Source organism: Anomalospiza imberbis, chromosome 5, assembly GCF_031753505.1.
Source record: "Anomalospiza imberbis isolate Cuckoo-Finch-1a 21T00152 chromosome 5, ASM3175350v1, whole genome shotgun sequence".
NCBI lineage: Eukaryota > Metazoa > Chordata > Aves > Passeriformes > Viduidae > Anomalospiza > Anomalospiza imberbis.
Genome location: NC_089685.1, coordinates 55,271,763 through 55,289,501, shown reverse-complemented (window position 1 = coordinate 55,289,501; position 17,739 = coordinate 55,271,763). Strand labels below are relative to the sequence as shown.

Below are 17,739 nucleotides of genomic sequence, written 5' to 3'. Positions count from 1 at the left end.
TAACCATGTGGCCATTATTCATGGAGATTATGAATTGAATCTTCTCGTTTAAAACTCATATGAAAACTAAAAGCAACAAGATTACTGAAACAGGAAAGGGAGAAAATAATTTCTCCATTAACATCAAGAAGGTGACAAATATTTCTCTATATAGGAGTCCCTCTAGTGACCAAGCTCCACTTATTTAGGCTGTGATTGAAAAATTCTGAGGGAGAACGTGAAGAGAATTAATCTCTGGCTCTATTTGCTACCATTTGTTTTTTGCAGCACTAGTAAGCCAAAAAATCGTAGGACTAACGTAGAAAGCAAGATCGTAGGACTAACGTAGAAAGCAAGATCACATTTTAAAGTTTCAGTAATCTAAACTATTACTTGTAACAAAGAAAAGGGTTTTCCCACTGATGACCATAAACATCTCCAAATGATTTCATCATGTTATATCATTCTGCCAACCAGCAAACACATACTCAGAAGTGCTTGTGTAAAAAATTGATATTCATCGACACCATTTTCAAGGTCAAGAGGTGTGCTGAACCCTTCAAGAGCAGTCTCCTCCAATGCATCTTCATCCCAGTCATCATCATCATCATCTTCATCCTCTTCCTCTCCACCTCCAGCACTGCCACCTCCTCCTCCACTGTGGTTCTCTTGCATTGCCTGGCTCACTTCATTTGTCTCATCCTCATCGCTTGGTATCTCTTCTGCAAAAGCATTGATATGTTTTGTAAAACAAAGTTTAAAACTATAAGGAAACAGTAACTGATGAATTAAAAACAATTAGTAAATCTAGGTTTTGGCTGGAAAAGGGATGATCTGTTAATACTCCTTCCCCAAAATCTTAAAAGTCTTATGTTAAATGTAAAAACATTTCCGACATTCAAGATCAGTTAAACTTTTGGTTCTATGCAGACCTGAGAAATGTGAAACTGCCATCTTTTTTCTTCTTTCATTTATGCAGTCATTGTGCAATTACAGGGTCCAAAATTTTTGAGGAAATGTCTTCCATTAAATGGTCCATCACTCTGCTTTTCAAATTACAGAGACTTGCATAGAATTCACAAATGTACATAAAACCATGAGAAATTAATCTGTAGACTGTCTGCCTTCTCAAGTGTTGCCTTATTTGAACAACTTAAACCAACACATGAAGTTGGTGTTACCTTCCATTCTGCTTATGAAACTATGACACCCTGAATTAAATGCAACTACAACATGCAATTCTAAAATACTGCTTTTTCTTACTTAAGGAAAGGTATTTCTGGCTTATAATCAAGATTTTAAAAAACAAAAACCTTCATTTCCAAACCTGCAGCTCTTCCTGTGTTAACAGTTAAGAAAGAATAAAGATGACTATAGATGCAGCAAGCAGGGACTGAATCACAGGACAGAGATCTGAACATTCCTGTGCTGTTTCCATACTGCATTCCTATGTATTGAGAAGAATACTGTGACTCCATTACAGAACAATCATGGGTGAAGCGTGAGTGGATTACATAATCTGCTTACATCAAATCTAATTTTCAGACCTCAAAACATCTATTCCTTGTCAAACACATTTGCCTGCAATGCTGTGGAGAATTCCCTCCCCAGAATTCCCTCTATAAGGCATTCTTTGATGCTTTTTCTCTTCTGGCAGACAGAGAGGTTAGAGGCCTGTGTGCTCAAGGAACTTCAGCTGTCTCAAACCCCGCTCTGCAAACAACTTTCCGTTTGGACAAAGAAGACCTGCCAGGATCTCCTTCAAAATTCAATCAAAAAGGTCTTTCAAACAGCTAGGTATTGAAACAGTTTCTTTCCAGGAAGTAAGAATATACCTAGTGGAGTCCTGGCAAACTCCTGCTGCCAACGTGAGAAGACAGGGCATATTCACAACTCAGAAGAGTAGACCTGCAAGTTACTCTTGAACTAATACTACCCTTTCACAAAATGTTAGCTGTTACACCTTGAAACATTTTGATTACACTTTGGGAGGAAAAATCAACTTTTAAGATGGTATTTCAAGCACCCAGTAAGCCGAGCTATTTTCAGCAGACTAATGAGTCTTAAAAACAAACTGCAATTTCTTACCCCCTTTAAATTAAATCCAGACAAAATCCACAATGTGAAAAGGGGAGATTTTACCATTATCTTCTGCAAAGTGTTTTTCATCTTTAGCATGATCCTCATGTTCTGTGAGCTCTCGTGAGGCGCAAACTTGTTTTAAGCCCAAGAAGAGGAGGAGGATTGAAGGAACAATCTGGGCAGCCACAGCATCCACTGCAGGTGGTCGGTTCTGCAATTCCATTAGGATGCTCAATCCTATTATACACATCTTTCTGTCATGAAGTCTGAAACAAGACACAACTGTTAGATAAAACCAGATTTTCACTGCAAGGATATCGAGAGAACATTAAAATCCTGGTGTTTGACATGGCAGAAGACAATGTCTCAGAGTCTATGTTCAAAGATCCTACACAAACTGTTTTCTTCATTCTGAATGCAAGTTTCCCATTGGGAAGTACTCATCCAAGAACAATTAAATATCTGTCTAGCACTGGTCAAACTCCTGTCTAGCACTGGTCAAACTCCTGGAGCAACTTTTTCTGATTACCAAATGCAAAATTTGTAATGCTAAATAAATACTGTTTAATAATTATGTAGACTATCTTATCTTTAATAAAGCATTTGATACAGATTATCATTATTTAAATAGGATGGAAAATTAATTTGCCTTGGCTTTGATAGCAGTACTGTTTCAGGGATGGAAATTGGCAAAAACTATTAGTGATAAGTGGGAATGCATTGAATCACAGGGTGCATTTATGGAATGCCCCAGGGAGAGCTGAAGTTAAATTATGAGAAGTCCATCAGAATGGCTGTCTTATACATATTTCAATATACAATTTCTAATGCCAACTTGAGACACATTGCTAACTCTGGTGAAAGCAGGGAAATAATCCCATCTTATCAAGAGTAACTGGCAGTATACTCAAACTGGGAACTGACAAATGAGTAGACCTCCAGTAAAACAAACTGAAGACAATGGAAGAGAAAGAAATTAATTGAATTAGTAGCAGAAAAATTTTTACGGGACCACAGTCAGGAAACTAGGTAAGAACCTATGCTCTTAAACATAAGAATTGATTTTCACTTCCAGAAACAGGAATTTCTGCAAATAAGATGGAAAAAAAATCTCTAAATGCCTCTGCAGATACACTTTGGTTCTCCTTTACTGCAGAAGAATTCAACTTGGAGCTAACATTACATTATTCTGCTATTATGGGCTTGAGAGGAGCTTTTTTGTTTGAACTATTCAATTTGATGCTGACAGCTTCTGTGCAAGCCTTCTGCAAGAGAAGTAGTGCTACCAAAACTTAGAGAAACCAAGCAAACTTCCAGAGCTGCAATAAAGCTAACAGAGGGACAACCAGCTCAATCCACCACTTCAAAAATCACTACAGAAATACAGCTTTTCAGTGCTTAGCATTTCATTACCTAAGTTCCTATATAAAATGCTACTGAACTATTATATCCTTTAAGTAACACAAGTGATCCTACATTGCAGCTTTCTAAACGTTACTTGTGCTTAAACAAGGTTAGAGATCGGGAGGGATTTCATGACAACTCCCATGTTGTTAGGATTTACTGAAGTGATTCATTCTCAAGAATGAATCACTTGTAGCTGACAACAAAAATAAATTATATATGACCATGCAGAACATTATGATCCCAGAAGACCTTCCAAGAACAACAAAGCCAACCAGCATATCAAATGACACACTTTGCCACATTGGGTCTGGCTGCTTGGTTACACACGTTGAAGAACGCACCAAAGCATGAGCAGGAGTGCAGCGCTCCTGTAACCATAATCCTCTCTTTTCAGGTGGAATGGGTCACAAAAGAGGGCATACAAACCAGGGAGACTGAGATAGAGGAACAAGGTCTGCTTTCATGAAAAAACCCTATAAATCTGTTACTCCTCTCAGCTGAAATTACTTACTCCTGCAGGTTAAAAACAAGCTGTTCGCTCTCATGCCAACACTTTGCAGAACAAAAGTCAAGCTAAAGATAATGCTACCTATAAATGAAGGATAGCTGTTATTTGGAAAGTTATCCTTAGTGCAAGCACAAATGGAAAAAACTTTATCTACCTCCTCTTTTTGTCAGCAGTCATCCAAGTATGACCAAAGCTCTGTAATCTATGCACAAGATTTCCATCCTGCATCTTGACACTGGGAAGCCATGAAATTTCTTCAAGACCCAAATGTACAAACGGGCAATTTCAGCCACATGCACCAGAGTAAACTAACAACTCTTAGGACTATTTTTATTATACATTTGAAGAAGCTACCATTGCACAGCACAAATTGCAAAATGGAAAAGTAAAATGTAAAAAAAATCTTAGTAATTAATGGCTTAGTTTCATATTAAATTATCATTTTGAGACAGCAAATCAAAGTACAAGAACGAAGCCCTGCTGTTTGAAAGGGAGTCATCACTGGGAAGCAGCCCAAATGACCAAAACCCACAGTATATTTGTCGTGCTTCACTTTAAAGCTGCTAAAGAGAGAAGTTGCAAGAATGAACACATCTTCAGAATATGCATGTTATTAGAAGGCCCTGCCAGACAGCAGAAATTCAGGTATTGAGCCATCTTTAGTGAACCTGAGCCAGAAGGAGACTTTTCTGTCACCTGCCAGCAGAGACAAACAGCAGGAAAAGCATCTGTCTTGCCTGAAGTTCAGTATTCTACTATACCCCAGCTGTACTAAGGACCCGTAGGACTGAACAAGGAAAATGGGAGTTTTATATATTTTCATAATAGCAAAGAATGGCTTCAGGACCATTCCACTGCTATCAAAAGGCTCATTATTTCAGCACCCTTCCATCTGCTCCAGGGAGCCTGGATATGATTCTGCTTAGTAATTTGTGCTTTGAGATCTGTACTTATTTGCTCAGAAGCACACAATAGCCCTCCCTAACAATCAGGGACTCTGCTTACTCCTCAATGGTTTATCAAGCCTGGAGTGTTAAGCACACAACACACAGCACTGCAATGCACAACTCCAAGCCAAGTCTATTTTTAACAAGCTGTGTGTGGTCCTCATAATCTGCAGGACATCTTCTTGCTAACACATATTCCTCTAATACAGCACAAAGGATTTTAAAATCTTTTGTATTTTAAACCAAGCTGAAAGTATTTCAGAGAAAAATCACTAAGCCTTTCCTTTTACTGTGAGAATCAAGTTTCTTTCTATTACATCAATCCAGTTCCTGGACAAACTGCAAAAAATTTCTTCCTAGTTGCCATTTCCTTCTAGTTGCAAAGTTGGAACCAACATAAGACTGGGATTTTTATATACTACTCTGAGAATACTCTGCCATGGGCAGGGGCACCTTCCACTAGACCAGGCTGGCCAAAACCCCATCCAGCCTGACCTTGAACACTTCCAGGAATGGAGTGTCCATACATAAGAGTGTGAGATTTATGTGGACAAGGCATCTTGGACAGCCACTATCACCACCACTTTCCAGATTTCCTGCATGGCTGACAAAGAAATAACAGCAAGATTCACCTGGTTCTTCACATCTGGAGGTGGATCTACTTTGATCTTGTTCAGTTTCTCTAGGATCTGTGAGTTTACTAAATTATTTCAATCTGGGCCTAAAACTGCCTCTTAATCGAAAGCAAACTAAGTGTAAACCAAAACAGCAAATGGCAGTGGATGAGAAAAAGGACTGTACAAATAAGGGTGCCCACTGCTCTCTGATGAAGACATATAAATTGTTAGGGGGGAACCCAAGAAAGGGTTTCAAGAACACCAAAGTTTTTTGTACTTCTGTCTTTTCCTGTTCAGTTAGACCTCTGAATCTTGGGCTCCTTTAATACTCCTAAGAAAACAAATTGTCTGTAGAAGCATTGCTCTCCTGAGGGAAAGGGAGGAAGTCCCTTACAGCACATCACAGTGCCTCACTAGCAGTACTACAACAAAAGCCCGACCCTACACCTGGAAGCCACAAAGTGAGGAGACAGCACAGAAGGAAGAGTGACTTTTAGATTTAAGCAATATTACAGATAATTATTTCTCTGCTGGTAGCAGCAGATCAAAGGGAGATTTTTAATCCTCTGCTGCCATTCAAGTGTAGTCTGGGCAGGATGACGGGCATGACAACCGCGTTTAACTTTTCATTTTCACAGGCTTTGTTAACCTTTGTCTCAGCTCCAAACACAAGTTTATTTAAACAGTAGTTTCAGTAGCTGATGCTTTCTGAAGAGCAACACAGGAGAACTGAAAATTAAGCTGTAGCTCACAGTACTATTTGAGATTGGAGCCTAGTGAGACCCTCACCATTTTTCCTCTCTGAATCTGACTAGTTTCTTACTGAATGCTCCAGGATGAACTGTTTCAGGCTTTAGATCTCTTTCAGTTTACCATCTGTAAGGAACAGCTTCTTTCCTACAGTCTCTGTATTTGCTCAGCATGTGATATGTAGTAGAAAAAAATGAAAGCACAAAGATATGAAGCTCAAGAACTTTGCTTCAGCCATAAAAGAAAATTGGTATGCAGAAATCCTAAAATGTCTTGCCCTTTTCTGAAGTTGGTAGATATAAAAATAATTTAGCAATCAACGATAATATTACCACAAGGTGTGGAAGAAACAACTTAAAGAAGACATCCATCTAAGCCTATCCATACACCTACAGGCAAATGTCAGCCTCCAGTAACAAAACAAAACTTGAGCAGGAAGGTGAGAGGTAGCTGTTAACTAGGTCTGTCTGCTTTGCCCTTAAGTAGATTTGAATTTCACAGTTAAGACACCACATCTCAGCTGAGAGGCAAGCACTGGCCTTCACCTCTGCTCAGCATCAAGTGCATGCTTTGCTAGGTGATGACAGGCTCCCCTTCATTAACTTTACAAATGCTCAGCTCTTGCCTGAGTGCACACCAATGCAGCACACACACATTCAAGGGAGGTCACAGTGATGTTTACGTTCAGCAGTATGCTAAGAAGTCAATGGCACAATGATAAATATGCAAATTGATTGTGAAAATTAATTTAAAATCAGAAGTGGGGTTCACTGCAAAGAGTAATTTTTTTTTAATTAAATGGAGGAGTTAAAAATAACTTACAAACAATACAGAACAGAAAGCATGTACACAGTGTTTAAAAAGTTAACATGTTGTTTGTTATAAATTATATAGTTACTGGCTTTTGCATCTATGTATTAGCTTTTGCAAGCTATTATTGATCACAAAGATTCTGATATAATACAATTTGTAGTTCCTTTTAACTGCTTTTTGGTATAATACAACCTGTCAGTTTATGTATGTACCATATAGCTTATATAAATAATAGTGTGATAAATATATATTGTATCTTAGGGTTTAGCATATTAAAATAAAAACTGAGTAATATATTAAAATGCTTTTATTTGTGTAACTAGCCCGGATAATGGTGTGAAATAGCTAGGTTGTTCCTCACATTTGTGGACCATCTTATCTGAATGATAACAGTGACAAGAACCAGGACACCAAGAGAAAAAAATGTACTACTCTCAAATTATTAAGAAGTGTCAAAACAACAGAATGGAGCCTCAAGAAGAAATATATTGATTTAATCTGCAAGATGGCATGCAGACAAGTCAAAGGTTAAAACCAAGCAAAAGAGTGCCTAGAACATGTAAACTCACAGGAATGTTTGAATATGTATAAACTCTTATGAATATGCATGTACCCTCTGTAACTTAATGGTATATAGAGAATATTGTTTTAAGCTAACAGTGTGCTTTTGGCAGATGACCAAGCACCCTAGTGCTGGATATTGTCCCTTTTACACCTTATTAAACTTTTAAAAGTTTTCAAGGGTGATCATAGTTTGTCACATTGTTGAAAACCAGCTGGTCAATACTGAACACTGTAAAAAAAAAAAACCAAAAACCAAAACTCTCAATACTTGCCCAAAAAAACAGTCTGTATCATTCATCCACTGGTTTATGAACTGTGCAGTGATGGGCTCAGGATTGTGTGGAAATCTGATGTTCTCCAAGGTGTGCAAAAGCAGGTCAGGATTGTAGTAGAGCGCAGCTATGGCAACTTGAAGACACATGGTACGGAGCTCACTTGTTTTAACTCCTCGAGTCAAGCGCTCCAGAACAGCCTCCACAAAGAGGGGAATACACTGGGCATAAAAGAAGACAAGAAGAAAAGGAAAGGGAAAAAAAAAAAAAAAAAGAAAACAGTCATTAGTATGTTGCCAGATCATACAAAATTTTGTAATACTTTTATCAGAATTATGTCCTGAGTTATCTGAAGTTCAGGTATAGAACCAAGGAACGCATTCTATTCACTTTCTAGCCTCCAATCACACGCTTATAAATCTTCCCCGAAACAGCTCTTCTCTGAGCTAAAAATTGCAGAGTTATTCTGAGCACAGGGAGAATATTTGGGGCCATTTGGTGGAGTTTGTTCTAGCATGCAGAAAAGATTTAGAAAAAAACTCAGAGAGTCTCATCTTTGAAGATAGATACTAAACAATTTCAAAACTAACAGGCATTAGAAATTAAACTACCAAAATCTGTAAAATAGTTAGAAGTTTTTCCTAATAAATAAATGTAAAGTGATGTTAAATTTTTTACGGAAGTTTAAAATTAGTTTATTCAGATAAAAGCAAATATGCACAAAATTCTAAACAATGAAATAAACATGTTCTAAACACATATATATTTCAATGGGCAAATTTATACTTTACAAAAATTTGGAAACATTAAGAAAGCTTTAGTTTATGAGTTTCAGCTCAGTGTGCAACCATTTTAATTCACAGAGTTGTACAGCCCAATTAAGCCTTCCACCACATATGTATTTCAATGCAAATACATTGAAGTCACTTTAAATGCTTCCAGATTTCCTTTTTATCTTTGCTTACTTCAGATTTATACTAGTAAAGTTATATCACTTTCAGTGAAATTTACTGAAAATGTATCACTGAAATCCATGAATTGCACTGTAGCAACACCAAACATGATACCTCAATGTAGGTTCATTACATGAGTCCAGAATTTGGCCCTTAATAGGAAAAAGACTACTTTCTAAAAAGGTGTTCTAAGAAACTCTGGAAATTTCTGAATATGCTTCTCCCTGCAATCACAATCAAGCCATGCTAAAAAAATCTGCATTTCCAAATGCACTTAGTAATTTAAAACATCAAGAAGTTCCTATAGCTTGGAGAAACAACAGCATTTGGATATGTACAGTAAACCTCTCAGCCACAGTAGTTTTAATTATGTGTTTTGCATCAAAAGGGAAATTCTATTAAGAGAAAGCACAATATACTATATATCCTTATAATTCAGTCCATATCCATTTTGTGGCCCACTAACATCTTGTCTCAAAATCAAAAAACCCCAACCTTACAAACTTTCCTGAGTTCATTTACTTCTTTCTGTTTTCCTCCCACTGTACATTTCCCTCAAATTCCCTAATTGCAGCTGTTTCTCTCAGGAGTCATGGATCATTAGAAAGAAATACAAGAGAAAACCTGTTCAATATGTTTCACCTGGTCAATACCCCGTCCTTTGCACTGAAGAATAATCACTTCTAGGAGTTTGGCTGCATGGCACTCTGCATCTTCTCCTGCATCTCCTGTCAGTACCTAACAATCAGAGTAACAATTTAATTTATCAGTAGTCACTGACAACACTGAAAGCAAGTGCTCCTGGTACCTGCATACACCCAAAAATCTCTACACAGCATATAAATATGTATTCATATTAAATTTTGTGAGGAATTAAGACACATAATTCATTTCTACGGGACATAAACAAGGATAAGTGGCTAACGGTGAATTTTAAAAACTAGAAGAAACTGCTGTAGTTCTTAAAGAGTTATATTCTTTATATGTTTGCACTTTCCCTTTTTTTGAAAGAAATGTCACTTAGAAGAATCACTGATGTTTTCCACATTGTATTTCCATTTTTTCACTTCAATTCTAATAATCACTGGCAGATTAACAGCACAGCATAGTGAAGTGCTATGTCTAGGCTAGTTTCTGATTAAGAACAAGATGTATGCAATCATTCTGTGTTTAGGCACATACATATGAAGCTGAGTGCTTCATCTCAGTACATTCAACCCCATGGTCACTGTCAATCAAACCTGACAAAAGAAGCAAAATTTTCACATTCAAATATTCTAAGTTTGTTACAAGTAAGCAGGTAGCTAGATGCCTAACACTCTCTAATGCCCCAAATCAGAGGAGGACTACAGCATCATCTCCTACTTTATTATACATGAGAGACTCAGCCTGAAAAAGAAACAAGATAAATGTAGAAAGAACTTCAAATGAGTTCGCACCTTAGCTGACAACCAGAGAGTCCAACGGCAAGATACACAACCCAAGGAAATCAGGCTTCATTAATTCCCTACCTACCAAAATAGCTCTCCATGGAAGAGAGTCAAGACGAACAGCAACTTTCTCCCACACAGCTTTTTGCTATTTTCTTAAAGCACGTCACTTAAAAAGTGTGAAGGTGCTGCATGCGCTCAGAACTGAGTCAAGACCAAAATTCACTTAGTTCTGGAATACTTGGCCACCACACGGCATGTTCAGGTCACTCAGCTCCTCTAATTGTTATGTACCAGTGATAAGCACAACAGTAAGAATCAGCAGCCTTACCTTTTTACACATAGAGTAAATGATTTCTAAATGCTTTGGGTTAGACAGTAAAGTATCAGTGTCAATGGTCACATAATTATGCAAGAGAGGCATCATGTCTGCAGAACAGGGAGAGCAAAAGAGAAAAAAGTTACGAAAAGTGCTAACCAGAGAGGTAGTCATAAAGGGGAAATCATTAGCTTATATTCTTGATTATGGCTGGAAATTCAAACTCTGTGGAAGTCTTTTCTGGAAGAATTCTTCATAAAATGCACTATGCAGGGTGCATTCTTAGAACTAGAGTAGGATTACATTTTAATTAATCAATCTTTAGTTTCAAATTAACTTTGAATATTCAACTTTCTTTGAGTTCAGGATCTCTACAACAACTGATCACACTGACAGATTTGAACACGCTTTTCCTACTTAAATATCTCCTGTTTAAACTCCCACACTAAACAGACGGGCAGGGCATGACTCAAATACATGATCATTTTAAACCAAGACACTACATGGAAGCAACCCTTATCAGGGTGGGTTTTGGAGATGAATTCTCAAACAGTAAAAACATCACTAGAACAGAAGTGACTTTACCTGCAAAGTATTCAAAGCAATCCTGCTGGAAAACCTCATACAGAACACCTAAAAGCTGCCACATCTGAGGTGAAATCATCTGGCACGTTAAGCTGAAGGCCAAGGACAGAATTTCTTCATAAAACTCTGCAAAAGACAATTTGAAGCAGGGTGCTTTACAAAATAAATTTAACTTGCAAATACCTTGAAATCTGAAACTGAGTCCTGAGTCATGTAACAACTAGAAGACAGCAATTAGAAACTAAATCATACATAGAAAAATAAAACAAATTGTAAAAGACTCTTTCAGACAGACCTTGTGTTGGCTATAGTTACAATGATATGCATAGTTTTCCACTATAAATACATACCAAAAAATACATCAGCAGCACATTAAAGACAATGCTTCTAATTGATTTACTGAAAAATACATTTTTTCCTCAGCCTTTGTTTTTTCTACAAGGCCTTATCACAAAACTGTAACTTTTAGTGCAGAATACTGATAAAGCATTAATTTAATTTCAGACCATGTCTATAAGAGACTAATGTAATTGTAGACATTGTCCATTAACACAATTAACCAGAATTAGAATCAGAGCAGCATCTTCAGCTTTTGACCTCCAAAACACAATAGCCAATCAGACTAATGTACAAGAGTAGATCAGGAGAAACAAATTACAATGGTAAGGTAATGACTTTTTCTTTAAAGAAACACACACAAAAAGATGAAAATCTGTTTTGGAAGATAACAATAATTAATTTACGTGCTTTTACATATCTCTAAAACATACCTATAACGTGTTTCTGCAAAACAAGGCCGATGATCTGTAAACAAATGCTCTCGAGCTGTTGAGTGATCTGAAATAAAAACATAAAGCAGTTTATTAAAAAAATTAGAAATACAGCAATCAAATAAATGTATTTGACTAATTCAGTTTGAGAAGTTCTTCAAATCAAAAAGGCTTTTATCGTTTTTAAATGCTGCATTAACAATCATAATATTATGAAATAAGGTCTCCCTGATGCAAAAAGAACCTCTTTACCCTGATTTGTGGGCATACATTGCACCACAACTGGGAGACCAATTCCTAGGAATTCTATCCAAGATATTGCTGGGTAAACTAAAGATATGAATCATCAGCATAAAAAACTAGGCTTATGCAAAATATTTCTTTTTAAATTCTACTTTAACACTCTGTAATACAACTATCCACTGTGAAGAAAATTAACTCTACCCCAACCAAAACTAGCACATTCCAATGAAGTGTTTACCAAGTAAGGGCCAAGAATTTACCCCTGGGACATAAATTCCCTTGAAGTTGAAAGCTAAACAATTAATAAATCACAAAAGTAAACTGGGCTTTAGATTCAAATCTGTCAGAGATAGCTTGGTCCCATCCTGCTGCAGTAAGTGCACGTTCTTGCCAAGTGATGCAACATAAACAGAAGTGCTTCTTTTCGTGAATGAAAGGAGGAAAGTACCAAGGAAAACCTCACCTCCTTGTGATCTTCCACAACTGTCAGGATGGTGTCAATTGTGTGCAAGATGCCCATGGCCATAACCGTTTTGTCCTCTACTTCCTCATACTCCTCACTCTGAAGTACTTTACCAAATATTTCAGCCTGTGAACAAAACCAACCAACTTGACATTCAAGAGCAAACCCATGTTTCTAATTTGTCATTCAAAACCAAGGCAGTTAATGCAGCAGCAGCAATGCCTTATCTATAAGAGCTGTCAGCACTGAAAAATATGCTTGCTGCTTTTGAAAGGGGAACATAGCAAATTAAAATCTCCTGGTTTTTTTTCAGAAGGCTACGTTAAGTCATTTGAAATGGTAAATAGACCCTGGTTCATTAAAACCAGTGACACAAATCAGTGTCTTTGAAAAATCTATAGGTTTTAAAGATGCTTCATACAGAAAAAAACCAAAAAAATACTGCAAATACTACAGGCGGACTCTTACAAGGATTATTTTAAACAGCGTGTACTTCAAGCAGAGTTCATTAAATGTTCTCCAAACTAGGCATGTGCTTCTGACTGGAGTGGTAATTTACTATTCCTCTCACCAGGTGTTGAGTCATGTCCACAGCGATAGTAGCGACTTCCTGGCTGTACTCGTAGATCATCTTCTGGATTACATTCGTGAGATCATCGTTTTCTGTCTCCCTGACAATGTGCAGGAGCTCCTGCATCACTGGCCTTACATAAGGCTTCACATATTCCTTGGCTAAAAGATAACAGAAACAAGGTGAAATCAACTATCCATAAACACAAATATACAGCATCTCCAAACTGCCAGGTAGCTGACTGCTCTTGAACAAAATAAGTTTTTAAAATTTGAATTCACTAAAGAAATAAAAAAGCCAAAAAACATACCCCAGGCAATTTTACAGTCCATAACAAGTAGACAGAGTAAATAAATTGTGTAATATTGAAATGCCACCTACAGCTAAAATCCAGTTTTGAGGGAACACTTGCTCTCATATATAAAACAGTGCTAATTTTTAAACATATACACTACTTAACTTCACTAAAAAAAACCCCAAAGATGGGTGATATTTACTTTATTAAAACAAACATGCTGATTCTAACATCTTTTGTGCCATAAAAACTTGAAGTCAGAATTCTGGGATGTAATGAGCAAGTGAATTTGCCTAAACATGATAAAATATTCTGAAATCTATGTCTTCAAATGACAGAAATGTTTAGATAAATCTGCACCAATCTCCTTGTCTTGACAAAAAATCAATAGATCAGTGTATACAGCTGATGAATCACTGTCACATACCTTGTTCTTGGTTGCTTATTAAGGTCTGAAGGGCTATGGCTGCTTCTACTTTGACAGGCATCTCTTTATCATCAATCAGGCTCTTCTTTGCCAGTTCTACTGCATTCCTCAAGTTTAGCTCATTGTGAAATTTCAAAGCACTGAATGAATGAAGCACCCAACAGGACTGCAAGGCAAAAAGAGAAGCAAGTTAGGGACTATGGCAATTTTAAAATTTTTAACTGAGTCAAAACCAATGCTAACTATCTCCTTGTTTGCATGCATTGCTTTTCCCCACTTAATTATGGTGTATTCTTTCATTAAATGCAACACAGGTATTGCACTCAAGCAGTTCTTTATTAGACGTTCCCAAATCCCACTGAATAAATTCAGTGTGCACGTAATTTGGATTCATAGCTTTGGTCCTTCTGGGGGAAATCAAATCAGAAAAAAACAATGAAAACTGTTTGTCCATGACCGATATTGGCACTTGGGGATCTTCTGCAAGCAACACTCAAATTGATGCTACCTACTTGTGGAAATCCTGCCTATTCTTCACAGCCATCTCCTAATGAAAAATTGCCACAATTGCTGCTCAAATTCTTAAATTTGATTGAAGAGGTGAGCATTAATACAACACAGACCCTCAATCAATTCCTTTAACTGAAAAATCATTTTTAAAATCAAAATTTTGAAAAAATACAGCACAAGGATGTTATTTTAAATTTTACTATGTATTTACCTAATTTCTTTCAGTGACATGCAAAATTAAATCAAACTGCACAGGAAGCAACCATGGCAAATACTGGAATTGATGTAACAGGTGAACTTACTCGAGCTCTGAGGTATCCCAGGTTAGACATGAACAAGGGAAACACGTGATTCTGTAACATCAGCTCCATTTGATCCTTGAAGACACTCTTCTGTTGGAGTAAGGAAAAATTAATTTTGGAGACCATTCATTTTTCCTTACTTCTTTCTAGCCCATAATGTATTTCAAATATCAACTATGGGAAATACAATAATTTGTTTATATAATAAAGGTATCCTCCCACAAAGAGAACTGGATCCCTTACCTTGAATAGAACCAACTCAAAAGCACAGCAAGTTCAAAACTAGGTAAGCGAAAGAACTGCACATATAGTATTCTACTTGTCATTATTAATTACAGCATGTAAACTGGAATTTTCATGTTATTTAAGACAATTAGTACCAGCTGATTTTTCTTAAAAACAAACAAGGATCAATAACCTAGTAATTCCATTGTTCCTACAAAGGAGTACATATATACCTGAAGATAGATATGAGTGTAGTATGGAACAGATCTGAGTTTCAAATGAACTACTGTTACTCTAAGTATCAAAACTTACTATTTTGGACACTACAGCAACAAATTCCATCTTTTTTCATGTTTATTAATGGATGAAGATTAATTCCTTTGTGACAGAAATTTCCTTAGCTGGAGAAGGATACTGGATGAGAGTTACTCTTCATTATTCCAGCCTTAGCAAATCCCAAGATACTCACAGGAAGCTAGAACCAGAATGGAGATTTGAGACTTTCCTTATAGCCCCAGAATAACAGAAAGGATACATGCTAGGGATGTTGTTACCATCCAAAGGAATGATTCAGTGGCTAAGACAGAAGAGGGTGAAATGGGACACTCAATGCAACATGTATCTTACGTGATCACACTTTATTTCACCAATGCACACAGCTTTTTTTCCACACTCATTCCCCAGCCTTCACAGAGCTGGATGAAGGACTGAGCAGAAAAAAAGAGAGAAAGCAAAATACTGCTCTTTTGTGCACACTGGCCAGAAGTTTGTAGGCACTAAACTGGAGGTGCCGTAGGGAGCCAGGTGGCTCAGGCAGGGCCATTGTGTCTATGAGCTCCTTAGACTTAGTATCTCAGTCAGCTCAAGAGCCAGAAAGCATCCAGGATTTGATATGGAAACAGCTGTAATGGAATGTTTCAATGTGTCAAATTCCAAACACGAGAAATCCAAATTTTTAAGGGGTCTACAGTGTCTGGGGATATTACTCTTTCATAAAGTACAATACAATTTCACATTTCAGGATTGAAAATTTCAAATAGGAACAGAATACTGGAATAAATCCCCCTTTCCCCCACAGGACAGATATAAATGTATTAATATGAATGTCTCTTCACAACACAAACAATGTCAACCTCGTTCACTGTTATACTCCTGCATGAGGAAGGGCATTACAATCCAAAATAATCTACAAAAATTCTGCAAAAGTTACTGAAGTTTCAGGATTTAAGATCAGAAAACAGATTGGTAAAAAAGCAGATGGCAAATGTTGGTAAGATATTGCTCGTGATATGAAGACACATCCTGCACAGTGAGACAATTCAAATAAAATATAGTAAATCAGTTTTTAAAAGAAGCCTCCAGCACAAGATCACCATTCGCATGCTACAAGTGCTAATGTTTTGGCAATTACTTTTGAGATGGAGCAAAGGCGTATTTTGGACTCTACCATTTACAAAGCACCAGGCAAACTGTAATCAGTATCAATCAGAGAGCAACAGAGTGCATTAAATTTGCATTCAGATCCAGAAATGTACCCAAAATTCTGAAGATGCTGTCTATAAAAGAAATGGAGGAAGGCTTTTTGTTCTTTCCAGCTTTTTTCAAAACTCCCAACTGGCAGATGAAATAAGACTGAAAGCACTTGCTGAAGAGTGAAAAAGTTGGAAAGCTAGACAGAACATTCCTGTAACATGTTAAGTAAACCTTTTCCTGGAACCAGAAGAAGCCCATAACAGTGCAGGCTGCTGGGGAATTCCATAAAGAATCATAGGCAATATTGCTGATGGAATGCATGTTTGCTTTCTTAACACTCCCATTTCAATAGTAAAGCAGGAGGGGACCAAAGGACTGTTGTGTAACAAACAAACAGAGCTTTGGAAAAATGTGAGAAGGAAGATTTGTGTATAAAAACTGTGATATAAAAACCAGGAAAGAATGTTAATATTTTAAAATAAACAGACTCTCATATTCTGATTGCAATCAGAGTGCAATCTCTCTACAGACTTTATAAATGTGGCTAAGGGCTAATCATACTTTACAAAGTAAGACTGTTTTATTTTAAATCACAGTTGATAGCAAGAATTGCAAACTTTTTTCATTTCTTTACCCACTTACCTTCAGTAAAATATCTGCTAGGGATCCTATAACATGCAAAGCTCCATCTTTTTTCCTTGGATCAATGTTTGGCTCTGTCAGAATCTGGTAGCAATATGCCATCATTTTTGGTAATACCTGCGCAGGACAGAAAACACACAATCCCCTTTAGTCAAGTTATTTAAATAGCATTGTTTAAAAAAAAATCATATGACATTTTCAAGAAGAAATTTTGTCTTGGCCAAAGCAATGTGACGTACTAAATGCAACATTTTTCAATAGTTAAAGTTTAAAACTTTGGAATTTTCAACTTTTCAGCCAAACTGGTCAAAATTAGATTAATCTCCATGAAATTTCTCATTACTAACAGCAAGTAAGGTATTTTTGTCACTGTCTTGAAGCAAATAAAAAAAAGTGATGAAAATGCAAAAGGCTCAAACACCACCTCGCCCACTTTTTCTCTTCTTTTCTGGCTTGTCTCACACATAAATATAAATACATGTGTGTGTGTGCATATATCTATGAAAAAATATATATATTCGCAAGGAGAGCTTGGACTAAAATCTCAAACTTAATTTGATCTATTGATTTTGGCAGTATTTTCTAAAGTTGA

At 36.8% G+C, this 17,739-nt stretch overlaps 1 protein-coding gene across 1 annotated transcript in view; it reads right to left on the bottom strand.

Moving 5' to 3' along the window:
- IPO8 (importin 8) overlaps positions 1-17,739 on the bottom strand; it is a 46,473-nt gene that overhangs the window by 7,525 nt on the left and 21,209 nt on the right. The window contains exons 12-23 of the mRNA XM_068190895.1: positions 17,148-17,264; positions 14,808-14,897; positions 13,996-14,161; positions 13,274-13,434; positions 12,703-12,828; positions 11,997-12,063; positions 11,227-11,352; positions 10,654-10,751; positions 9,535-9,630; positions 7,940-8,160; positions 2,122-2,327; positions 468-701 (exon numbers count right to left, since the gene is read on the bottom strand). Coding sequence (XP_068046996.1) covers positions 468-701; positions 2,122-2,327; positions 7,940-8,160; positions 9,535-9,630; positions 10,654-10,751; positions 11,227-11,352; positions 11,997-12,063; positions 12,703-12,828; positions 13,274-13,434; positions 13,996-14,161; positions 14,808-14,897; positions 17,148-17,264 — 1,708 coding nt within the window. The remainder of the gene's footprint in view (positions 1-467; positions 702-2,121; positions 2,328-7,939; positions 8,161-9,534; positions 9,631-10,653; positions 10,752-11,226; positions 11,353-11,996; positions 12,064-12,702; positions 12,829-13,273; positions 13,435-13,995; positions 14,162-14,807; positions 14,898-17,147; positions 17,265-17,739) is intronic.